We start from the raw sequence: 22,011 nt of genomic DNA on the forward strand, positions 1-22,011 counted from the left end.
CCATCCAATGTCAAAAAAGGAACTATATATCGATGACACTTATTTGTGTATAGATCATAGTTGGTATTTTAAGCTATAGAACAGAAAATAAGATTTTTTATTAGTGATTGCATAAAGCACATTTTACCCCTCCCCTGACAATCACCAATTTTGTTCCTAAGCGTCCTTGTCGTTATGGAAACTATTTTGTAAATTAACACGTGCAAAAAAAGCGCATTCTCCCGTGGAATTGTGGTCTGCATTCTTCTCTAAATATTTTGAACCATTGTTTACGAATCTTGGGCTCCGTGACAACATAAATCAACCAGATTTTTCAAAACATTATTCGATCTCAAAATGTCTAGAAGAAGAAGATCTGGAAATGGTAGAATTTCGGTCCACACGCCGGAAATTATCGATAATATTTTAGTTGAAAGCGCTGGTCACATCGAGTCTCTCAAGGTGAAAGCTCCTCACAATTAGGACTAAAAATGATTGAAAAATTCTTCAAGGTCTTAAAGTTATACTGTTTTTCTATGTTCAGGATAAAAAACGAGCCCACAGGAGATCAAACTCAGCCATGACTCGTTCGAAGACTCCAGAAGAAGCGTCAGAGAGACGAGATCAAAGCGTGGCAGAACAAACTTTTAGGATCCAAAACTGGTTGAGTGAGAAGTCGGTTCGTAATATTCAAGTAAGTTTAGATCAAGTATGATTTATCGTCTTATTGTATTTTGTGGATTATTTAACTGGCCGTTTAAAATTCGATATGGCTTTATGTATGTTTTCTTAAAAAGCTACAATAGCATCTGTAATTTTTGCCAAGTAGCATCTAGTTCAAGCTTAGCAACTGTATAAACTTTATTAAGCTTACTTATTTTAAACTTGAGTGACTTTATATTATCATAAGATTAACACTACTTATTCTTTTTATCTTATTCCAAAAGATATTTTCTTAGTTAAAGAAGGAATAATGAAATATTTAAAGAATTTTTTCAAGTAAATCTACTGAGCATTTATAAGAGTTTTCTAAGAAGTGTGGGCTGCGAGACTTGAAAAAGTAGTTTATATTTTTTGGGGGGGAAGGGGAACTCAGTTCCCCAATCCTCTCTCTGTGGCTCCTCCCAATGGCAATTCTAACGTGAAAAATATTAATTTGTTAGCATTATCATTATCAATAGTTTTTAATATTGCTATTAATTTTTGTTTCAAAATCAGTTGCGAATCCAGAATTTTAAAAAGGGGGGTTAAAAAATAGCAGCCAATTTTTTAGCCTGTGAAATTATCTCACAAAGCAGGGTTTTAATTTTATCCTACTGAGCTTAAAAAAACATGATTGGAGATCTCACAAAGGGGGTTTCCATGGGAAGTAACCCTGGATGTTCTTTAGTGAAAATGTCATGCGTATGTATATATAATAGTTTTGAATAATGAATGAGTAATTAATACTCCTTTTTACAGTTCTATTCAGTGACCACGAATAATAGTTCCTAGCCGAGGCTGGAGTTACCGTGCATGATAAACTGTAGTTTTGCTATGCGCGGAAACTCCAGCCTCCGCTAGGAACTCAATCTCGTACCCAGAGCCTGCGTTACTTCTGGCCTGCGGCGAAGAACGAGGGCTCTGGCATAATCCATTTTTTGAGACCAGGATTTCTTGGACTTCCAGTATAAGAGCGTATACGTTAAAAGACTTGCAAAAAATTTAAAAAATATGTTCCCAATTTCTAATTCTTATTTTGATCGGAAGTAAACAGAGAACTCTGTTTGAAAGCATGATTTTCATTGATTATGTTTCACTTCTGGAAAGCTGCGCATGCGCCAAAAATGGATTATGCCAGAGCCCTCGTTTTTTGCCGCAGGCCGAAAGAAACTCAGGCTCTGGGTACGAGATTGCTAGGAACTATTATTCGTGGTTACTGAATGGAACTCAGTAAAAAGGAGTATTCTTGAGAATCCTTGAACTGGAAGTTAGTCCTTGGACTACCACCTATATGATTTTTTTACAAAACTTAAATTTATCTATGTCAATATTATCTAAGTTCCTAAGCTATCATGGAAGGGGTTAAGCTCAACAGAGCTTGGCTCCAAATTAAGTTTGCCCTAACAGAAAATTGTAATACTATTTTTTTTGCAGGAAAGAACAGACTTTGAATCAAGAGCCACCAAAAACATGTATACAACATTACTAGACAATGAAGGCACATTTGTCAAGGTTAGAGCAAAAATTGATATAAATTATGGAACTTGTAATGAGTAACACTTATTCTTGTTACTGGAGTGCTCTCCAAGTTGCACCCCTATTATAAATGCTTCATCTGTGGGTAGAATCAACAAAATATTTCGGGTTGAGTGTTGTACATAGATAATGTAGTGGTTTTGTGTATGACTCACAGAAGAGCTCTTTTGTGGAGTGTGATGATTGTAAAATATATTACTTTGAAAATATATTTGTAGGGTTTTTTTCTAAATAATGCAGTTATCATAAATGCAAGCCAATTAAAGTTTTATAAGGGTCACAAATAATTTTTTCCCCCCTGAACTTTTCAGTCCCATATTTTCTGCAAAACAAACCTCAATAGACTGTTTTAACTTGGGCACAATGTTTTCCCATTTCAGACCACATGTCTTTCCCTAGAGTGTACAAGTAATTCTTTGTTTAAATCGTTGCACATGAGAATAAGACATATGAGTATCGGCAACAATCAAACAAAGGATCTTACTCTATACACTACTATAAGAAATGACATGTGATTTGAAATGGGAAAACATTACGCCCAAGGTAAAGAGGTCTATTGATTGAACACCAGACTAACCAAGGGCATAGACCTTATTCGTGGTGTGACAATGTTTTCCCAATTCAACGTGACAAACCTCTTGGGGTATGAAGAGCTATTGTTTTGAAACTCGTCGGGATATCATCGTTATTCCTTTTGTATCCTTTGGGACACTCATGAATTTTTCGAAGAGTAAAAACAAAAGAATATGAATCCCCTGGAGGTTCGTCACGCTGAATTGGGAAAACATTGTCACACCACGAATAAGATCTATTGAGGGTGATTTCACTTTTAAATATTAGACCTGGCACCTGTGTGTATACAAACACAATAAAACAATTATTGAATTTGTCGTTCACATATCATATATTATTTAGATCAATTGGCAGTTTTATCTCTGCTAATTATTGGCTTTGGCAAACAGAACACAGTATTGGTCTTAATGGTTCATGATATACCATGCTCAACCTTATACTATTATTATAAAAACATTATTAACACCTTATGATGTGACTTATTAATATTTCAGGATGTTCAACGATACCTTGACCACAAGACCTTCCTGGACAAAAGAAAGAAACAAATGCTTCATAAAAAATGGAGTGAACGTGTGTTTATACCAATCCAGGTACCTACAAAACTCTTTTAAGTATTATTTACTCTTAAAAAACTCATTCATAATTCATGAAGGAAACACAATAGAAATCATGACCATGAAGGAGGTTTTATATCTGATATAGATTTGTCTTCATTTGCATAAACTTTGATACTTAGATTTTCTCTATCAAACTTGGTTTATTTTTTAAAGAATTATGTACAATTTGAGAACATACATCATGAGTTTTTTAAGCCGTTTAATAAACTTGCAGATCGTGTTTAATCGGGTCTAAAACCACTCGGCTGCGCCTTGTGTTTTATACCTGATAAAACACTACTGCTCGTTTATTAAACAGTACTTCAAACTTTGTGGAGTTTATATATAATGGCCTATAACTAGCTTGTTGAATTTTTTACTGATTTTTTATGTATGTATTTTTCTTAAGCACCAAATTGATAATGAAATGAATGGACAAAACTACAAGAATTTAGATAAAAGAAAACGACAATTGCATAAAGAATATTTAGATTACAGTAATAAGAAGGTAAGATATGAAATATAAAAGTGTTTTATTTTGTTTGTGTAGTTCCAAAAATTATCCATTCCCCCTCCCCCACGGAGGAATTTTTTAAGACACACCCCTACCCCCTGAAATTCCAATTTTCTTCCATACAAACTCTGTAATTTTTGTTCTTTCTCTGACCCCCCCCCCCCCCCCCTTCGGAAATTCCAAAATCCTCTGTGGGGTGGGTATGGATAATTTCTGGAACTACATTGTTCTGTGTTTCCTTCCAAATTTCCCCATCATTAGCAATTTTATTTTCTCCTCTTATGGGGAGCTGTATGGATATCTTCTGGAACTACAGAATAAAGTTGCCCTCCTCAGACCCTCCCCAACCCTTGGAAATTCAAATATTCCCTCCAAGGGGGAGCAATGTCCAGATTTCTACCCTCCCCACCCCTAGGAAATTCAAATCACCCCTCCAAGGTGGAGCAATATCCAGATTTCTACCCTCCCCACCCCTAGGAAATTCAAATCACCCTTGCAAGGGGGAGCAATGTCCAGATTTTTACCCTCCCCACCCCTAGGAGATTATATTTTTTTTGTAGCTAACTTTGTGTTGTTTACTAATTTTAAAGTGCTACTACGATGAAAATCGCTCAAACTTGGATTCAGCTGAAACTTCCTAAGAATACTCTTTAAAGGTCCAATAATCACTGTATGAAGTGTTTTCTCGATATTCAGTACGATTATTTTTTGGAGTCTGTGACGTCATACACTCAACATCGAACATCACTCCATACATTTCTTTGTAGTTTATGATCAAAATATCAGTAGTAAAGGGAGAAAGAAATACCCAAACACCCCAAAATATAAATTATAGTCACAAGTAATGTGAAATAAGCACATTAGCCACCCTTTGGGCTTCATAGGAATAAAATAAATTAAGGATTTATATACAAAGAAATATATGTAGCAATGTTTGATGTTGAGTGTATGATGTCACAGACTCCAAAAAATAATCGTGAAAATATCATACTTTCATACTGAATATCGAGAAAACACTTCATACAGTGATTATTGGACCTTTAAAGAGTATTCTTAGGAAGTTTCAGCTGAATCCAAGTTTGAGTGATTTTCGTCGTAGTAACACTTTAATAATGTTATAAAAATAATGTTTGATTTTAGGGTGTAGTGTTCCTTGATGTGATATCATCTGAGGAATATGACCCACTTCTCTTGAATGCCAACCGACCAGCACCGCTCAAGGTCAGTGTTATAATTAATATACTAAGGCTGCGTTCATAATTTATGGCAGAGGGAGGGGGGCAGGTGAAAATTTAAAATGCCCAGAATAATTCTTAACACCCCCCCCCTTAAAGTCATGCAAAGAAATATGATCTCCCCTAAGCAAGGCTTGTAGCTTCTTCCAAAAATTGTGCATCCCCCCATTTGTCTGATAAAAATTTGCCCATCCCCCCCTTTCACCTACCAAAATTTTCCAGATCCCCCCTCAATTTCACCTGCTGGCCCCCCTCTGCCATACATTATGAACGCAGCCTAATTAAGAAGTTCGCTTTAGGTAATAAAGCTTCTCAGCCCTCCCTCTTTCCCAGGAGGGGGGTACTCTTGCTCCTTTAGGGTAGGGATGTGCGGTGTGAGTCCTCTGAACCCTGAAACAAACAGGGTATGGTTTTCAGCGATTTTACTCTGGAACAGGGTATATAAAATCGCGCTCGCTCTGGGACAGTGTATGTGAAATTACTCTCTCTCCTCTCTGGAACAGGGTATCTATTTTCACATACAGGAACTGGGTATGGTTTTCAGAGATCTTGCTCTGGAACAGGGTATGAATTTCAGGGATTTTACTCTGGAACAGGGTCAGGGTTCAGAGGGCTCAGCGGCACATCCCTACCCTAAACGGACAAGAGTACCCCCCCCCCCCCCCAGGAACGTGTCATCTTACGTTGCCCGATTTAGGTGGGTGGGGTGGGGTTATATGGTTCCCACATGCACTGCTTTTGGAAGTTTTAAAATTCTCGATTTTCTCTTATAAACCTTTCGTCTCATTGATCCACAGGCTATAACTCATGAATTAGATGACTGCTTAATAGCCCAAAGAAAAACCGAAAGAAATGAAGATAGAGCTGTGATTCGATGTGCGACTGGTGAAATTAAAACTGACAAAGAAATAGAAGAGCTTTATCTTCCTAGTCCTCCTATGGTACCCCTCGGCAGACATGGTGTGCAGTGTAAAACCTGGCTTAGGATGCAGCTTCATGATATTGATAGTGAAGTACGAAAGCGTAGTGGGTAAGTTTGCACTATAAATGCAATCTCCACACCAATGCAGGGCTGTAACCAGGGGGGAGCACAGGGTGCACGTGCACCCCTCCCCTATAAAAGCTTAAGGTCCACTCATCTATCTCCTTTTGCTTCAAAATTGCATGTAAATGTTTTTTGTTTGAGTAGAGACCACACTTTGGTTCTACTATTTTTTTGAGGGGGGGGGGGGGGGGGGGCTGGGGGGTTAAAAATGAAGTTGCACAAAATGATGATGGAAATCGTTATTCGCGTTTAACCGAAAACAGAAACAGATTTCTGGATTTCTTAAATTTTTCCGACTTTGATAAGACCTGATATATTATTTGGTATTTTTTTGCAGACAAAGAATGATTGGCACTCAAAACCATGGCGCTATAGACTTTGAAGAAATCAGTCAATCCAAAGCATCCCTAGAACTTCTTGACGTCGAACTCCGTGCACAAAAGAAAAGACAGTACCCCGAAAAACATGCTTCAACTGTGGACTTTGAATGGCCAGAACTTCCAAGCATAACGAGGACCTCTTGTCATCCTCGAATCCCCAATGTATTACCATTTGCTAGTAGTTTTGACTACTATCCTGAGTATTTTAATCTCAGCGCTAGTTTTTAAATTAATCAATCACTGAATTTAAAAAAATAGTTTATTTTCCTTTTTGCTGTAGTTTATTTTATATATCTTTTTTCGTGGGGATGTACCTATGGGCAAAAAAAAAGTCCAAAAAAGTCCAAATTATTACTGATGACGCGACGCTACCCTACCTGTACCCCAAAGTCCTGCCCCTGCCCTCCCCCCCCCCCCCCCCCCAAATACAAATATACCTTCCCTAATTAACTTGATAAGCAAACCCCCATAATTTTTCTTCAATCTAAAATTATTTTAAACTTAAATTTGAATTGCTTTGTTGGTTTTGGAATTAAATGTCTTTACAATTTCTAAAAATAAACTGAAATATTAATACATTACGAAGAAAATTTGGTGGTTTTAGATGAGTTAGGTAGGTCTGTACGTACGCGTCTCGCTTATGCGGAAAACTTGAAGACATTAGACATAGATGTGCAGAAACGGAAGAACATGCATGAGATGATCAAACGTGGTCTTCGGAAGGGTTTGCCCATAAGTAAAAATCTATTATCTATGAAGACGATCAATTCGCCGACGAATATTTCTTTACTGCCTGAAGTAACTCTTTGCAAAAATGAGAAGTTGAGAAAAATTTGACGGGCGCGCCTTTCATCACGTAGTGTTTGTTGGCGCGCTTATTATTCAGAGAAAATTGTAGAACTAATGGCTTTACATATTCTCTTGCTCTTGTCTTGAATTATAGACTAGCTGTTTTCTTTTATTAGAAGGCATATTGTGAAGAGCTAGAGTTGAGCTGAGTTTACACATACCGACATTCCTTTCTTTAGCTGTATAAACAAAAAGAGCAAAAAGCTTTGTCTTGCTTGTTTGTTTTAGTTCACAAAAGCCCACCAAACGACGCGCAAATACGCATATATTATTACACATATTCTAACTCAAGAAGATGACAAAACTTAGACAGTTTATTCTGATATTAAAGGCGAAGGGCGTCGACAGGGGTCGAGAAAACAGGTGATTCAAACGACACGCAAATGCGCATACTAGATTATTACGCATATTCTAACGTTATAAGAAGACTACAAAACTTAGATAGTTTATTATTCTCATATTAAAAGTGAAGGGCGTCAAAAGGGGTCGAGAAAAAATTGGTCAAATGGTCCCTAAATAAATTTAAAAGATGTGAAGAACATTACTGTAAAGCATGGTTAACATTGTTAATTAACTGTGCTTCAAGCGGAGAGAAAAGAGTGGAGAACAAAGAGGTGATTAATGCATTACAGTAAGATCTCTTTTTGCGTCTGGTGTTCAAACACACTGTACTTCCAAATTCCTGCATATTTAGTTTTCACAGCAAAATTTTGACTTATTTTAACGAAAATAAAGCCTGTAAAAACGAAGTTATAAGATTTAGATTAACACTTTCAATAATATAGACTTCTTTTTTATTTGAAGAAAAAATGTTAATTAGGTTAAGATTTTTAGCTTGATCATTTGCGTTCTTGTCTCTCCTAACCTTAAACTTAACTTCTCTAAAATTTATCTAGTTTGCAATTAAAACTCACATTTTTCTACAAAATGATATACATTTTAAACTGATAATTTATATCAGTATTTTTGTATTAAAATTTAAGGGCATTTGAATCGATAAATTAAGGTTTAAGATTTCTTTTATTATATGATGAAATGTCAAGTTCTCATAACGTGCATGCCTATTGTTGAACTTCATGGTCATGTGGTTTTTGTTGGTTTTTACTTGAGCATCAAACAAATTTACTCAGAATGCTTTCTACCTTCGCCGGGCAGTGGCGGATCCAGGGGTAGTGCGACGGGGTCCGCTGCACCCGTTTTTTTTTTCAAGTTTTTTTTTTTTTTTTTTTTTTTTTTTTGGTTTGAATTTTTGGATATCAAGGAAAAAATATTTTGTAAATTTTTATTAAAAAGATTACAGAAGTTTTGGGTTGTATCCTGTAGTTATAGCTTGTTTTTGGCGTCGCACTGGTAGCTCGAGTACTCCAAACAGTTCGAGCCATCGCCTTTCCGGCCCGATCCCCGACCAACTGTTTGGACTACCTGTGTTGAAATACAGCGCGCATGCGTAGTCTACTTACAGTCTTGTCAGAACTGAACCACCATATTGGAATTCCCGAAAATCAAATTAATCAATGTAATCAGATGAGCAAGCGAAAATCCAACGAAAAACTTCAAGCAATCACATCATTTTTCAAGAAAAAAAGCGAAGGTAAACAAAGATTGACAATATTATTTGTATTTTCATCTTATTCATCAACAAGAATATTGTCCTGAGTAAAGCTTGCCGCCAAAAGGACTCGTGATGGCTGAGATGTTGAGCTTATTTATCAACCATCGGTATATTTGCAAACAGCACTTCGAATCTCTTCTCGTGGAGCTCACACTTAACAAGGACAATCCTGAAACTGACATTTATAATCTAAGATATCTGATAACTGTTAAAATTGTGGAGCATTTCATGACTGGAGAAACACATATACCAGGCTTGGTTCACCCAATTATTCGGCCATTTCTTGGAAGGCCGGATGAAATTGGAACCGTATTGTACGATGGCATGACGATTTCCCTACCAGGAAAAGAGGAGATAATAAATCCGCGAAATCAATTAGTGGAAGGTGGAGACGTGTTTATACGCTTCGAAGACACAGATGAGTGGGAGCCGTCAGACAATGAGTCAAGTGACTGTGATACAGAGATTTTAAGTGACAGCGAGTAAACATATACATCCGGTTATCGTTTACTTAATGACAGCTAGAGATGAAAAAACATCGTTAGTACTAGTTTTTAAACTTTGTTTTATAATCACAAAGGATGTCGTTTAGAGTGTTGTGTTAACTTTGTTGTTTTATAATAAGTTTTACATTAAGAATGCAATTGCAATTGGGGTGCTGCATAATCATTACCGTAAATGATCTATTAGACGCCTATTAAATTTTCGTATACGAAGGGTGCCGTGGGCGTTTAATAGATAAGAGGCGTTTGTTACTTTAGAGAGGGGCGTTTATTAGACAGTGGGCGTCTAATAGATCATTTACGGTACATGAATTATCTCTAGTAAATAGGTCTATTATAGAATTATACTCCCAAAGATTTTGAATTTATCATGCACACCAGCATGATTCGCTGAATTTTCACATTCAAACATTTAATTATAGATGAAGAAACAAATGCAAGTTTTAAGAAAAATGTAACGACACCATCATCAGATCAGGACAGTAAGTGCAATCCTAGACAGTGACTTGCTCCAAGTCTCTCGCGCTGCTTACTCTAGAGCGGCGCGATCACGGATGGCGAAATTACCGAACAATGAACCGTTATTCCGATTGGAAATCTCTTCGGAATAACGATAACTTTTCGGAAAAACGTCGTTCGTCGTTCGGGAGTAAAGAGCAAGAAAGACTTGGAGCAACTCTTGTGCAATCCTAACAAATTAGTTAAAAAATAATGTAACCACACACTTTGCTGTAATTATTTGGAGCACTTTGACTCTTAAATTTTAGAGTTAGCACTTAGTTAGGTATGAGCGCAATAAAGAAAAAAATGTATAATTTCCAGAGTCTACGCTTTATCAATTTGTCAGATTTAATATTTATTGTATTCAAGTGTCGTTTAAAAGTATTAAATGTCCCCATTTTGAAAGTATTTTCACATTCTATACTGTTTATAGATCCTAGTGGGGAGATTTCCATGGACGAGGAAGTCAGTAGTATTTCGTTGCCTTGTAAATCGTATGATATTGGTTTGCTCTTTGAGTCACATACTGACATTCGAAGCATCAGTAGAGACGATTTATACAACATTCTTACCAAAGAGCCTGATCCCAATGTATCGTCTTACCCGCGTACACGGCTTTGTAACACGTCATCCACTTTACGGCAGTTTCAACCGTCTTGGCTGTTAAAACACCCTTGGGTTCACTATAGTTCTCACATTGACGGTGTATTCTGTCGTGCTTGCGCAATGTTTGCTCCAGAGCAAGTAAAAGCACGTGGTGCTGGTTGCTTTGTGAATAAACCTTATAAACAATGGAATAACATATGCGAAAAGATGAACGGCCATGCAACACAAGATTACCATTTAACTTCTATGGCGAAAATGGCTGAATTTCTTTCTCGTTACAAAAACCCTTCGCAAGCAATCAACAACATCTTAGACAGCGAAGCCCAGAAAACAATTGAAAAAAATAGACGGGTAATTCAATCATTATTAAAGATTGTAATGTTGTGTGGGAAACAAGGCTTTGCACTACGTGGACACCGCGACGATAAAATATGCTGGACGGAGCAAGAAGAGGATAAACATTCAGCTGAAGGTAACTTTATTGAACTTGTTCGTTTTCGGGCAGAGACGGATCAAGTGCTCGCTAAACACCTGGAAAATGCGCCACGCAATGCGAAATATACATCGAAAACCATACAAAATCAACTAATTGAAGTTATTGGCAAGAATATCCAGAAGGATATACTGGACGAAGTAAAGGAAGCAAAGTACTACACCGTAATAGCAGATGAAGTAACGGATGTCTCAAACAGAGAGCAGATGTCACTATGCCTCCGCTATGTTTTTGATTCTGCCGTTAAGGAAGTATTTGTGGACTTCGTTGAAGTAGAAAGAATCACTGGTGAGACATTGGCAAAATCTATTTTGCAATGGTTGACAAGCAATGGTTTGTCTTTGGCCAATCTCAGAGGTCAATGCTATGATGGTGCTTTCAATATGTCAGGCGCAAAGTCAGGATGCAAATCAATTATACAAGAGAAGGCCCCTCTGGCAATTTACTTTCACTGCGCAGCTCATCGATTAAATCTTGCTGTAGTTTCTGCCTGCAAAGTTCAAGAATTCAAGAACGCAGAGTCGTATGTTGGTGAAATTGCTAGGTTCTTTGGCTACTCAGCAAAGAGGCAGCGTCTTTTGGACAGAGTTCTTGAATTAAAGAATCCACAAGGAACAAAAGCAAAGAAGCTAAAGGATGCTTGCCGAACGCGTTGGGTTCTACGCATTGATGCTTACATTGTTTTCGTAGAAATGCTTCCCGCCATCCATACAGCATTAGAGGCCATGGTGTACCCAAACCAACATGAAGAGCTCGGTACAAACTGGATGTGGGATAGCGAAACTGTGACAAAGGCAAATGGATTTTTGTTTCAAATTGAGTCATCGACATTCCTTTTATGCATCATGATTCTCCAGCAGGTCCTTTTCTTACTGAGAGAACTAACAGTTAAGCTGCAGATGCAAGCAATTGATGTTGCATATGCATACCGGCAAGTACATTCTCTTGTATCTACACTAACAACTATGAGAGAAAAGTCTGAAGCAGAGTTTAAGAAGATTTTCCAGGAGACGACAAGGCTTGGACAACATTTCTATGGAGAGGAGTTCCAGCTGGAGAAGCCTAGAATTGTGAGACGGCAGATGAATAGAAACAATCATAACGTATCTAGCTCAGAAGATTATTTCCGAGTTACATTGTATAATGAGTTTATCTCGCATGTGATTGCCGAGCTGCAGGAACGATTTGTACATAACCCTGCTCATGATGTTACACTTAGCCTACTTTTCCTTCTTCCAAGTGAATGCATCAATAAAGAAGACGATGCTGAGCTTCCAGTAAAACTTGCTGAAACGGTTAAATTCTATAATGATGATCTGCCTTATTCGCAAATGTTTCCAACAGAGTATAAGATGTGGATTCGAAAGTGGAAACAGCAATCAAACGGCAATCCTTCTAAGGTTCCAAATAAATTGGCTGATGCCTTTCAATCCTGTAGCAGTTTGCAGTTCCCAAATATACACATATTGCTTCAACTGGCTTTAACTCTACCCATTACTTCATGTGAAAGCGAGAGAAGTTTCAGTCAGCTGAAACTTATTAAGACTGATAGGCGTTCAACGATGTCAGGGAATAGGCTATCTGGTTTGGCCCTGATGAAAGCTCATCAAAGTCTTTGCAACAAACTAGCTTTTGATGACAATAAAATGGTAGAGCTGGTAAAAGCTTTCGAGCAATTCCATCCCCGAAAGATGAGGTTGTCCTTTGTTTTGGGCGATTGAATAAGGTAAGGGCCACCTGAAAATTATCATTTATGGTAACGGTGTTACCCTGTCTAATAAAGTTGTTATTATTATTATTATTATTATTATTATTATTATTATTAAGACAAATTTTATAATTTTTATTCAAACTAACAGCGCTTATATAGTAGGTAAAAGCAACGAAACAATTAATACTTTGACATCATATGACGTCAATATGACGTCATAGCAATCTATTCCCCGATCTGGACCCCGTTTTGAAAAACCCTGGATCCGCCACTGCCGGGGTATGACTTTCAAATCTTTGCTCTCCATCGCTTTTTCTACACTTCTAACGATGGAAAAGCAGTACGTACCATGACTTCGATTTTCAATATTTCTGTCGAAAATAAGTCGATATTTTGATGCAAAGATCAATTTTTAGCCCCAAGAAAAGATGGCTCAGAATAGTGCTCAGAATTCCATGTCAAAAGACCACGAGTACGACCTCAAACTGAAGGAGAAATCGAAGATTCATAGCAATTTACAGCAAATCTTCAAGACATGAAGGTTTCCCAGGCATCAAACGGTATAATTTTTTGATTTTCCTCAATCAGACGGAAATGAAGATTTAAGACCAACAACTTCCACGTGCTCTAATGAAGTGTAATGAACTGGGTGTTGGCGCCAAAATCGACCATGACCAGAGCAAAAGAAATTTAAAGGTAACGAAGAGGAAAATTACTCTAAACTATTCCTGTAACTCGCGAGGAAGTCTTCATGGAGTCGAAGAAGAGGAATCGAAGTCTTGTTAATAATATTTCCGAATACAAACCAAGGCTTTACTTCAAATTGGTGATGCTGGAATGCATGTTTACGAAGAAGGCTAGCAGAATGCCTTAAAAAAGCTTTTTAAGCTTCATACTTTTTCAAACAAGAACTTTACAAGTTATGAAAAACAGAAAAGATCTAAAGAGGCTGTCTTCTCATCGTGCAGTTTGGAAAAAAATGGTGAGTTTGATCTTTTGTTTGTGGTTAAAAACTATGCTTGTTGCTATGTTGTATTATGTTGTTTATGCAAAGAAAGAAAACTTTATTGAATGTTATTGATGTTGCAATTGAATGTAAAATAAGAATATAAAATGTTAAAAGATACATATATGATATCTAGTTGTAAAATGACCTATTGAACCTAAGTTGCTCATTTATATTTAGTAAAAAAAACTGATGCTAATGAGTATGCTAATTAAATAAAGGCATTCTATAAATTACTCTTCCGTTGACCTAGCTCGAATATAATTTTATAATCAGTTACGAAGCCAATGCTGTGGAAAAGACAGAATTATGCTGTGAATCCTCGAAATGAATAAAGATTAATAATTGGAAGGCATGGTTAAGGATTTTTAGATTAATACTTAGTCAGAACCTTAATCCAAAAGTAAAGGTTATCCACACAGGACAAAAGGTCAGCTCCATTACGAGTTCAATACGACTCCAGCATATGATACAACCACATGGCTCGAGGCACAAGCCTGGTTCGTTATTGATGTTCTGAACTTTCAAATTTGATTTCTATGTTCTCCGTAATTTATTTTTACCTTCTCTGGTTTATTTGATTTATTCTCCTCCTCGAGAGGGGGAAAAAAAAAAGAAAGAAAAGAAAAGGAGACAGAAAACTAAGAAAAGTAAAAAAATTATAAGAATCAAGAGGTACACGGTTATCAAGATTCTGCCCTGTATAACGACTTTAACACCATGACATGGCGTTGAAGTCAAGCCGTGCAACCCTTTTGGAAACAGGACTACAAGATCAGACTAAGAGATGAGAGCTAAAGTTTAAAAGTTCATTATTTGTTCAAGATCCTCGACACAAAAAGAAACATTTGATAGCCCTGAAAGAGACAAACATAAAGCAGTACATGCATATATATACTTATCATTTGAAGAATTGGGTAGGCAGTTATTAGGAGTGAGTTTTGTGCTACTACCTGTACACCATAACAAGTCCTACCTGTAAACTCATGTATCTCAATGGGTTTTTTAAAATACTCTTTGAAGATAGCTCTGAAAGTGAAAAAGGAGGATAAAGAACTTTTTTTAAATTAACACTGAAAAAAAGTATAACCATAGAAAGTTGAGGGAGTTTATTTGTTACCTCCTCTCATGCCTCTTGCAATTTGTTTTGTCATTGAAACTCCTACTTTGGCACTCAAAAGACTTCTTTTTGCTATGAATGTTTTGATGCCTCTTCAGGTGATCAGAAAGGTTGAATGTTTGGCGCAGACTCCACAGTGGTACACTTTCTTTTGTACATGTGAGCATACAGCCTAAGCAAATATAAACGTAAGCCATTAATTTGCTTGGTTAATACTAACACAAATAAAGATTAATGAAGATACATGGCTTTTAAAATATTTTTAAAGTAACATGGATAAAAAAGTAGAACTTTATAAAGTTCAGGGAGTTGATTTCTTACCTTCATGGTTCATGGGGAATTCATGGTTCTCCTTATGAGTCCTGGAGCCTGGTGTGGTTTCGCAGGACATGATTCATTGTAGAGTTATTTAATACACGTCACTACACATTTATCCTGTAAAATGATATACAAAGAGTTGTCCGTTTTCTTGTCGTTCAACATATTTACTCCGATGGGTCTATCCATGACTTTTCTTAACGCTATGGTGTAAAAAGGCCACGAATAAAAAATCGTGTCAATTTCCTTCTTTTCTATTGCATCTTTTATCATCGATCTTACCAGAATTTCTTGGGTACCATCTAAAATATATTTTTTCATCTTTAGAAAGAGGAAAACCTTGGTTAAAATTACAAAAATAATTTAGCTAATAATAGCTTAAGTATCTTACAAAACATATATTCGTGTCACCTCTTTTCTCGGATATAACTGAAAATATAGCATAATAACGTTCACTGTTCAGGAAAGCAAAATAAATTGCTATAGCTGAAGAAAAATTGTTCAGACGATGCTTATGAATGTTCCTCTTTTAGTCTTGGTCTTTAACTATGAGTTTCCTTCTTTTGGTCTTGAGTGTTAGGCATAGGTCCTTCATGGTGGCTTTGTCAGCTGTTGGAGGCTTCCAGTTCTCCATGGTCTTCGATGGTGAGGTGTGGCCCACTGAAAATATTCAAAGTGGTCTTTATAAAAGAAAAAGAAAGCCTAAAAAATGTTCTAATATGTTCAAAACCTTTTACATAACACAATTCTTGACGTTACCCCTCAATCCCTCAACTACTCCTCGCCCCTTATTGTTAGTTGTTTCTCTTGGGCGCAAAAAAAAAAACCCCTCCCCTCTCATCTAACTAAGAAACTCAAGACATCTTTTTACATCGCTTATATTGAAGCAAACAAAAACAAAAAAACAAAAAGAAAAAACACTCATGTTTAACACATTTAAACATTTATTTTAAACTCGTCATAGATCAGTGATGTTACAACTTTAGATACTTAAAAAACACTTATACGTTTGAAAAAAGTTCATTGATCATCTGGTACGATCAACTTCTTCCTTTTCTTTTCACTTCCTCCTTCTACTGTCATGCTGCAGACATCTCGGGTTGCACACGGTTCGGTCATCGAACCAACTTCTACCATTTCTACTCTATTCATCGTGAGCCAGTTTGAACGGGTCTTCTGACTAGGGAGCTCATCTGCCCACTGGAAAAACTTGCATTTTTTGTCGGCAAAATACCCTCTTCCAGGGTTTTTCTTACTCCTTGACACATGGAAGGTAGCGGGGCAATGGTGTTCACATACTGAATACCTTGTTTCTCTATAAAAACGGTTCGTAGAAGCTTCGTAAGCATCAACGTATGTGCTCAATCTCTCTGGATTCGTGAAGAATCCACACACAGACTCCCTTTAGACATGTACTGCACTCCTTGGCGGCTTGTGTATAAGGTTAGACCTTGGCTTAGTGAACAGAAGCATTTCCATTTCTCAAGGCTCATCATGTTTTCAGTTCGATTTTTCAGTTCGGAGTGAATTTCACTCCGTCGTGGTGTGCGTTAAGCAGGGTGTGTTGTATTACGTAAGCTTTAGACCATCACCACACCTTCACAGAGCCCTAAAATATTTTTACATCATTGCCACAAAGTGGTGTAGCACACGCTGTGGGAAAAAAAAAGAGGAAGACATGTGAGTTGAAGTATGTGATAAAGGGGAAAAAAACAGTTTTGAGGATAAGAGTGACGACACTTTGGGATCACTTACTCGCTGGACGTGTGCTGGATGACATGTTTTTGCAACTGTCGAGAGAGCTCACTGAACGTGGTATCTTATGATGGGATTCTTTTCACCAAATATACCTCGCACACCCACGGTGATGTCTAAGTGACACTTTTTTTTAATTTCCTTTCGTTCAAGTTTACATTTCTAAGTTACGATGATACGAATAGATATTTGTATCAAGACTCCCTTAACATTTTTTTCTGAAACTAGAGAGAAAGAGAGTAAAAAATATAAGAAAACGGTTCGGATTCCCCCTCTAATGTACCTCACTGGTATTATTAAAAAAGAAGAACAAAGTATTAATTTTTTACCTTTTAAACAGCCTCTGGAGGGGGTTGATTGAACCCCTTTACACGGGTGATGCTAGTGTTCCTATGAAAGTAGAGGGACAGGAGGTATTGAGCGATGAAGCAATGAAGATATTTCATCGTTCCTATGTTCTGATCTAACGCTAACAAATTTGAGATACATGCATGAGTACTTACTTGCATTCTGATATAGGGCACATTCCTGTTCTCCATGGTCTTGCCAAACACAGAATTATTCATTAACTTGAAAAAGTCTTTTTCAAAGTCATTTCTTGCATTTTTCCGTTTTTCTGTATTGAAATCGATGTATTTCTTTAGCCAGGGAGATTGGTCAAACCCCAACACTCGGTGTACTTTCCCCAATTTCTTGCCTAGAGACAAATGCTGTTGTAGATTGCGGTAATGCACAATATATTTAGTCTTATCGTTCAAGTTGGGGACTAGTCTGTCTGTGGGAGCGTAGTTAAGTTGTAGATCTTCATGAAGTTGCTGACAGTAGGGGGATAGCACTTCCTCTGTCACCTTTCGCCTTTCTGGTGTTAGGGGGTAGTCATTATGAAGATCGTGTAGTTCTTTGGGGTAGCTGAGGTCTACTTCCAGTATATATCCTTCACCTCCATCTACATGGATGGTCATAGTTCTCGCGAAGTTCGTCCACTTCCGGGTCACTCAACCATCCAAAGTTGTTAACAGGGAGCGCTTCAGACATAGCCCAACCGTAGAGATTGTTTGCGTCGAGATACATGATATAATTATTTTCTAATTCTGGGTTAAAACCTTCTACATAGTGATTATTCGCTCTTGCAAATCGATGTGTAATCATCGAAATCCCGCCTCTTAACCCTTCTTCTACAAACAAGTACATATTGGGGTCTGTGAGCAATTCCAATTCTACCCCAGTCATCTTTAAACACACTAACCAAGAAAGACCGGGAGAGGTGTAAAAATGACCATGGTCGAGTTGATAGTACTCCAGACAAACTTCTCTAAAGTTTTCAAAGACATCTGCTAACAGTAAAACGTCCGATTTCTAATACAAGTCATGGTAGTCTCCAAGATTCCTACACTGAAATTCCCTAAATACTCTCTGTGAATGTTCATAGTCTGCTTGTGAAATCATGCTACCCGTCAACGAGCTATAAAAGCAATCGATGGGGGGTAAACCTGTTTCTTCAAATTTCTCGAAACTATTCATATACTCATAGGGGTTAACACCCTTCCTTAACAAGAGAGATACCTTGTCACTCGCTACATATTTCTTCACGATCTTAAACTTATAATAATAATAGTAATTAATTACACACCATGGAAATAGCCTCTAATATTTCTTTGTCATGTAAGCAGCCATAAACTACAGTGATTACTTGCGTAGTGTTTCGTTATAATGAAGATTACACGATGAGGTGGAACATATGGTATACATACCTTTAACAACAGGCTTTGTGACAGAAAAACTATATTTTATGAATAATTAGAAACTTTTATTAGGATTAAACTTTGACGAAAAATGAAGGTAATGTACTCTGTAACCTTAGAATAGGTGGACTGGAATCTCAAAATCATCACTCGAAGCTCAAAAATTTAGATGACATGACTACTATACCTACAGCTTTGGACCCACCCCACTCCCCTATCACTTTTGGTGGTGAATTTTAAAATTTCTGTATACATTATCGAAAAGGTTAATTTATTCATGATTTTTTTTTTTTTTTGGCGCGCAAAAAGAAAATTTTTCTCTTTTTGTTTTATCGCTCTTGAAAAAAATATGGGTTTGATGTTTTTTTCCCTCCCTTTACCAACACACTGCAGAATGAAGGAGACAATGAAATATTTTGAAAGAGTTTTATTTAGAAGACGTTTTCATTTCTTAGGGCTATAATACAAGTTACATTTATCAGTAAAGAGTGCACAGGTTTAATTTGAAAATGTTTTATTTGAGATTAAAAAAAAAAAAAAAGAAAACCATCTAATACGCATCTTGTTTTCACTGAAACGCAAGTTGACAAGGAGAGTGGCTTTTTTATTCATGCAAGAACGATATTTTTCATTCCCTGTTTATCCCTTCCCGTAGACGAGAAAAAGTAAGAACACAGGATATGTTTTTTAAAAATGTTTAATATTACATTGTAATTACATAAATGATGGTATAAAAATAGTAAATAGTAATAGTAAAATAGTAAATAGTAAATAGCATAATAATTTTTGTATCATGACTTGATACGCATCTTGTTTTCACTGAAACGCAAGTTGACAAGAAGAGGGATTACATCAATCATTAAGATCCATGATGGAAAATCAGATGTGCTTTCCTTTCTGTTTTCTTTATTGAAAACAATTTTCGACGGCATATGCATGGCGTCGAGAAGCTTGGGGTTCATTATGGACCCCATTATCACACTCACCACTGCTATCTCGCTACTACAAAAAGAAAAAAAAAGAAAAATAATAGATTATGTTGCTTTTGAGTTCTTCTATCCACTGGTAAGCAAAAAAAAAGAAAAAAAAAAGTGACAATAACTTACTGGCATATTGGACATTTGTCCATTTCGAATGCTCTGTGAGCACATGCATGGCATTGCATGGCATGCATTTTTACATCATTGCCACAAAGTGGTGTAGCACACGCTGTGGGAAAAAAAAGGGGAAGACATGTGAGTTGAAGTAGGTGATAAGGGAAAAAAACAGTTTTGAGGATAAGAGTGATGGACCCACCCTCCTCCCCTATCACCTTGGGTGGTGATTTTTTAATTTCTGTATAAATTATCGAAAAGGTTAATTTATTCATATGTCTTGTTTTGGCGCGCAAAACATTTTTGGCTTTTTTATTCTTACAAGAACGATATTTTTCATTCCTGTTTATCCCTCCCAGTAGACGAGAGAAAGTAAGAACACAGGATATGTTTTTAAAATGTTTAATTACGAAAATAGGAGAATACGAAAGAGTTACTGAATATAACTTGAGTATAATAAGACTTGAGTTTTTTTTTTTAATACATCTGATACGCATCTTGTTTTCACTGAAACGCAAGTTGACAAGAAGAGGGATTAGATCAATCGTTAAGATCAATGATGGAAAATCAGATGTGCTTACCTTTCTGTTTTCTTTATTGAAAACAATTTTTGACGGCATATGCATGACGTCGAGAAGCTTGGGGTTCATTATGGACGCCATTACCACACTTACCACTGCTATCTCGCTACTACAAAAAGAAAAATAAATAAATAAAAAAAATAATAGATAATGTTCACTTTGAGTTTTTCTATCCACTGGAAAGGAAAAAAGGGAATAAGTTACAGGTATATTGGACATTTTTCCATATCATAGGTCCTACGGGCACATGCATGGTATAGCATGTCCTCACTGAGACCTAGCATTATCTTTATATCTTGATTGCAAAGTGGTGTAGCACACGCTACGAAAAAAAAGGAAGACGTGAGTTGAGGTAGTCCAAAGTGCCCTTTACAAACTTTACTGTATCTTTTTTAGCATAGAGGATCCAAGTTCACACTTGTTCTTGATTCAATTCAGTTCAATTCAATTTTATTCACACACTTTAAAAAAGAAATCCTTTTAATTCAATTCAAAGCTTTCAAAAACTCATTAAAATCGATATCTAATAGTACTATATCGACTAAAAATTCAATACTTGTGCAAGTTTTATCATTGATAATATATATATATATATAAGAAATCTGTGAATCAATTTTGCGTAGAACAGTGCTCAATACATCGATAGAAGTAGAGCAGAATATTTGTTTGAGAAGAAAAAGTCAAGACAACATTTTTCCCGACAAGCCTGTTTCGTGAATTGTCATTTATATAGAAAAAGTATACATAATTAATTAGTGGTTATAGTTTAGCTGTTGCGTAGTAATGCTTTGTTTCTGTGGCGGCATGAAGATGCAAGTTCGTTTCGCTTATTTAATGATGAGAGTTCCGGTCGATAGATTATTAGAAGCTTTTCTTTAAGGCAAAGGTTACATTTATATATATATATATTCTGCCGGTCATGCATCGTATTTCTTTGCCTTGATCTTGAAGCTCTGACGTTGGGGAGAGAGAAAGAGAGTAAAAAATATCAGAAAACGGTTACGAATAGCTAACTTCGGATTCCCCCTCTAATGTACCACACTGGTATTATTAAAAAAGAAGAACGCATGATTCGCATGAATCGCAAACTGTGGATGTAAAAAAAAGGTTAGACTTGATATCGTTTGCATCTTTTTCATTAACATTTTGAACGAAAGTTCAATTCCATACTTACTTATTTCTATGTTCTGCATTTTAGTGTTGCGTTGACTTAGGTCGAATGCATATATTATCAGTTGAGATAAAATTTATTGTGAAAATTCTGATCACGTCATTTCTATCTTCCCCTTGAGCTTGAAGTTCTGAAACTAGAGAGAGAGAGAGAAATAAATATACGAAAACGGCTATGAATAGGTAACTTCGGATTCCCCCTCTAATGTACCACACTGGTATTATTAAAAAAGGAGAACAAAGTATTAATTTTTACCTTTTAAACTGCCTCTGGAGGGGGTTGATTGAACCCCTTTACACGGATGATGCCAGTGTTCCTATGAAAGTAAAGAGACATGCAGGAGGTATTGAGCGATGAATGTATGTATTCATGTATTCATAAAAACT

At 36.6% G+C, this 22,011-nt stretch overlaps 2 protein-coding genes across 2 annotated transcripts; both read left to right on the forward strand.

Moving 5' to 3' along the window:
• The first annotated feature begins 249 nt into the window (after positions 1-249).
• LOC116301720 (protein FAM228B) lies at positions 250-6,956 on the forward strand. The gene is made up of 8 exons (XM_089037961.1): positions 250-441; positions 524-673; positions 2,116-2,193; positions 3,285-3,383; positions 3,799-3,897; positions 5,044-5,124; positions 5,936-6,168; positions 6,521-6,956. Exons 1-8 carry the CDS (start codon positions 337-339, stop codon positions 6,789-6,791), a joined length of 1,116 nt encoding a protein of 371 aa, XP_088894087.1. The 5' UTR covers positions 250-336; the 3' UTR covers positions 6,792-6,956.
• A 2,140-nt stretch (positions 6,957-9,096) lies between these two features.
• On the forward strand, positions 9,097-12,856 carry LOC148906508 (52 kDa repressor of the inhibitor of the protein kinase-like). The gene is made up of 3 exons (XM_089038049.1): positions 9,097-9,496; positions 9,950-10,009; positions 10,462-12,856. Exons 1-3 carry the CDS (start codon positions 9,097-9,099, stop codon positions 12,846-12,848), a joined length of 2,847 nt encoding a protein of 948 aa, XP_088894175.1. The 3' UTR covers positions 12,849-12,856.
• Positions 12,857-22,011: the final 9,155 nt, after the last annotated feature.

Source organism: Actinia tenebrosa, unplaced genomic scaffold (genome assembly GCF_029948245.1).
Source record: "Actinia tenebrosa isolate PJP-AT-01 unplaced genomic scaffold, QUT_ActTen_1.0 PGA_scaffold5__44_contigs__length_20552954, whole genome shotgun sequence".
Classification (NCBI taxonomy): Eukaryota; Metazoa; Cnidaria; class Anthozoa; order Actiniaria; family Actiniidae; genus Actinia; species Actinia tenebrosa.

Coding starts and splice junctions, on each gene's coding strand:
- LOC116301720 (XM_089037961.1), top strand. CDS start 337: ATGTCTAGAAGAAGAAGATCTGGAAATGGTAGAATTTCGGTCCACACG. Junction 442..523: donor GTCACATCGAGTCTCTCAAG/GTGAAAGCTCCT, acceptor TTCTATGTTCAG/GATAAAAAACGAGCCCACAG. Junction 5,125..5,935: donor ACCGACCAGCACCGCTCAAG/GTCAGTGTTATA, acceptor ATTGATCCACAG/GCTATAACTCATGAATTAGA.
- LOC148906508 (XM_089038049.1), top strand. CDS start 9,097: ATGGCTGAGATGTTGAGCTTATTTATCAACCATCGGTATATTTGCAAA. Junction 9,497..9,949: donor CTGTGATACAGAGATTTTAA/GTGACAGCGAGT, acceptor ATTTAATTATAG/ATGAAGAAACAAATGCAAGT. Junction 10,010..10,461: donor ACCATCATCAGATCAGGACA/GTAAGTGCAATC, acceptor TACTGTTTATAG/ATCCTAGTGGGGAGATTTCC.